Source organism: Chanos chanos, chromosome 1 (genome assembly GCF_902362185.1).
Source record: "Chanos chanos chromosome 1, fChaCha1.1, whole genome shotgun sequence".
NCBI classification, from domain to species: domain Eukaryota; kingdom Metazoa; phylum Chordata; class Actinopteri; order Gonorynchiformes; family Chanidae; genus Chanos; species Chanos chanos.
In genome coordinates this window covers 58,089,465-58,090,404 of record NC_044495.1, presented here as the reverse complement: position 1 = coordinate 58,090,404, position 940 = coordinate 58,089,465, and the positions used below count along the sequence as shown (strand labels likewise).

The 940-nt window shown below is 50.5% G+C and overlaps 1 protein-coding gene across 1 annotated transcript in view; it reads right to left on the bottom strand.

Annotated features, from left to right (window-relative positions):
* adgrd2 (adhesion G protein-coupled receptor D2) overlaps positions 1–584 on the bottom strand; it is a 35,681-nt gene extending 35,097 nt beyond the window's left edge. The window contains 1 exon segment of the mRNA XM_030766175.1: positions 548–584. Coding sequence (XP_030622035.1) covers positions 548–584 — 37 coding nt within the window.
* Positions 585–940: the final 356 nt, after the last annotated feature.

Below are 940 nucleotides of genomic sequence, written 5' to 3'. Positions count from 1 at the left end.
TCTTTATTTAAAGGGAAGCCCGTGTGTGTGTGTGTGTGTGTGTGTGTGTGGTTTTAGAGGGGAGCCATAGTGGGGGAGGTGGTGGTGGTGGTGGAGGTGGGGAGGGAGGGGGGGGACTCCCACCTAGGCCGTTGTTGCTAGGTGCCTGAGCGCGACACAGCGTCAGGTTATTTCTATCGAGGACTTAGCGCCAGTAAAGCTGGCAGAGACATGAAGAAATAAGATCAAGTTTCAGCTTCTCAGATCTTGCCGTCATTCTGTAAACTAAAGGGGAGTTGGGACAGTTTTGGGGGGAAGTGGGGGGGGGGGGAGCCTAGGGATGGTTGAGGATGGTTTTGGGGGGGGGGGGTACACGAGGTCGTTGGAACGGCGGCTCAGACGACTGGCATTTCATTAGGTTACATCTCTCTTTCTCTTTTTTTTTTTTCCCCGAACGAGCGTCTCTCGAAAAACTCGGTAGACACCCTCGGCATCCCGCTGGGTCGCTGTGAATTCCTCGCTGGTGAGGCCAGCCCCTGCAAAAGCTGTCTGTACCCTCCCGCGTTACCTCTCTTCAGCTTTTCACAGGCAGCCCTGAGGATCATTGTTTTGTCTCTGTGCGTCCAGGAGAGTGTGTCTGTCACACTGAACAGTGGCACTCATGCAGGGCCAGACTGGAGACACCTCTAAGAGGATATTCCCTCTTGGCTGAGGTATCATTTTTGGGCACAAAGTGTTGCCAACAGCAGCTTGTGTGGTACATGTATATAAATCTTTATAACGTAGCCAGAATGTTTTCATAAAAGCTGTCAAATGAACATATGATCTCTAATAAGGTTCTGTTGCCAGTTCTGTTTGAGTCAGAAATGGCCTCACGGAACGTTCTAGAACAGTGGGCACTGGCAATAAACAGTCACAGATTGGTCACACTCAGTTATTACAGATGGGTCATAACAGGTAA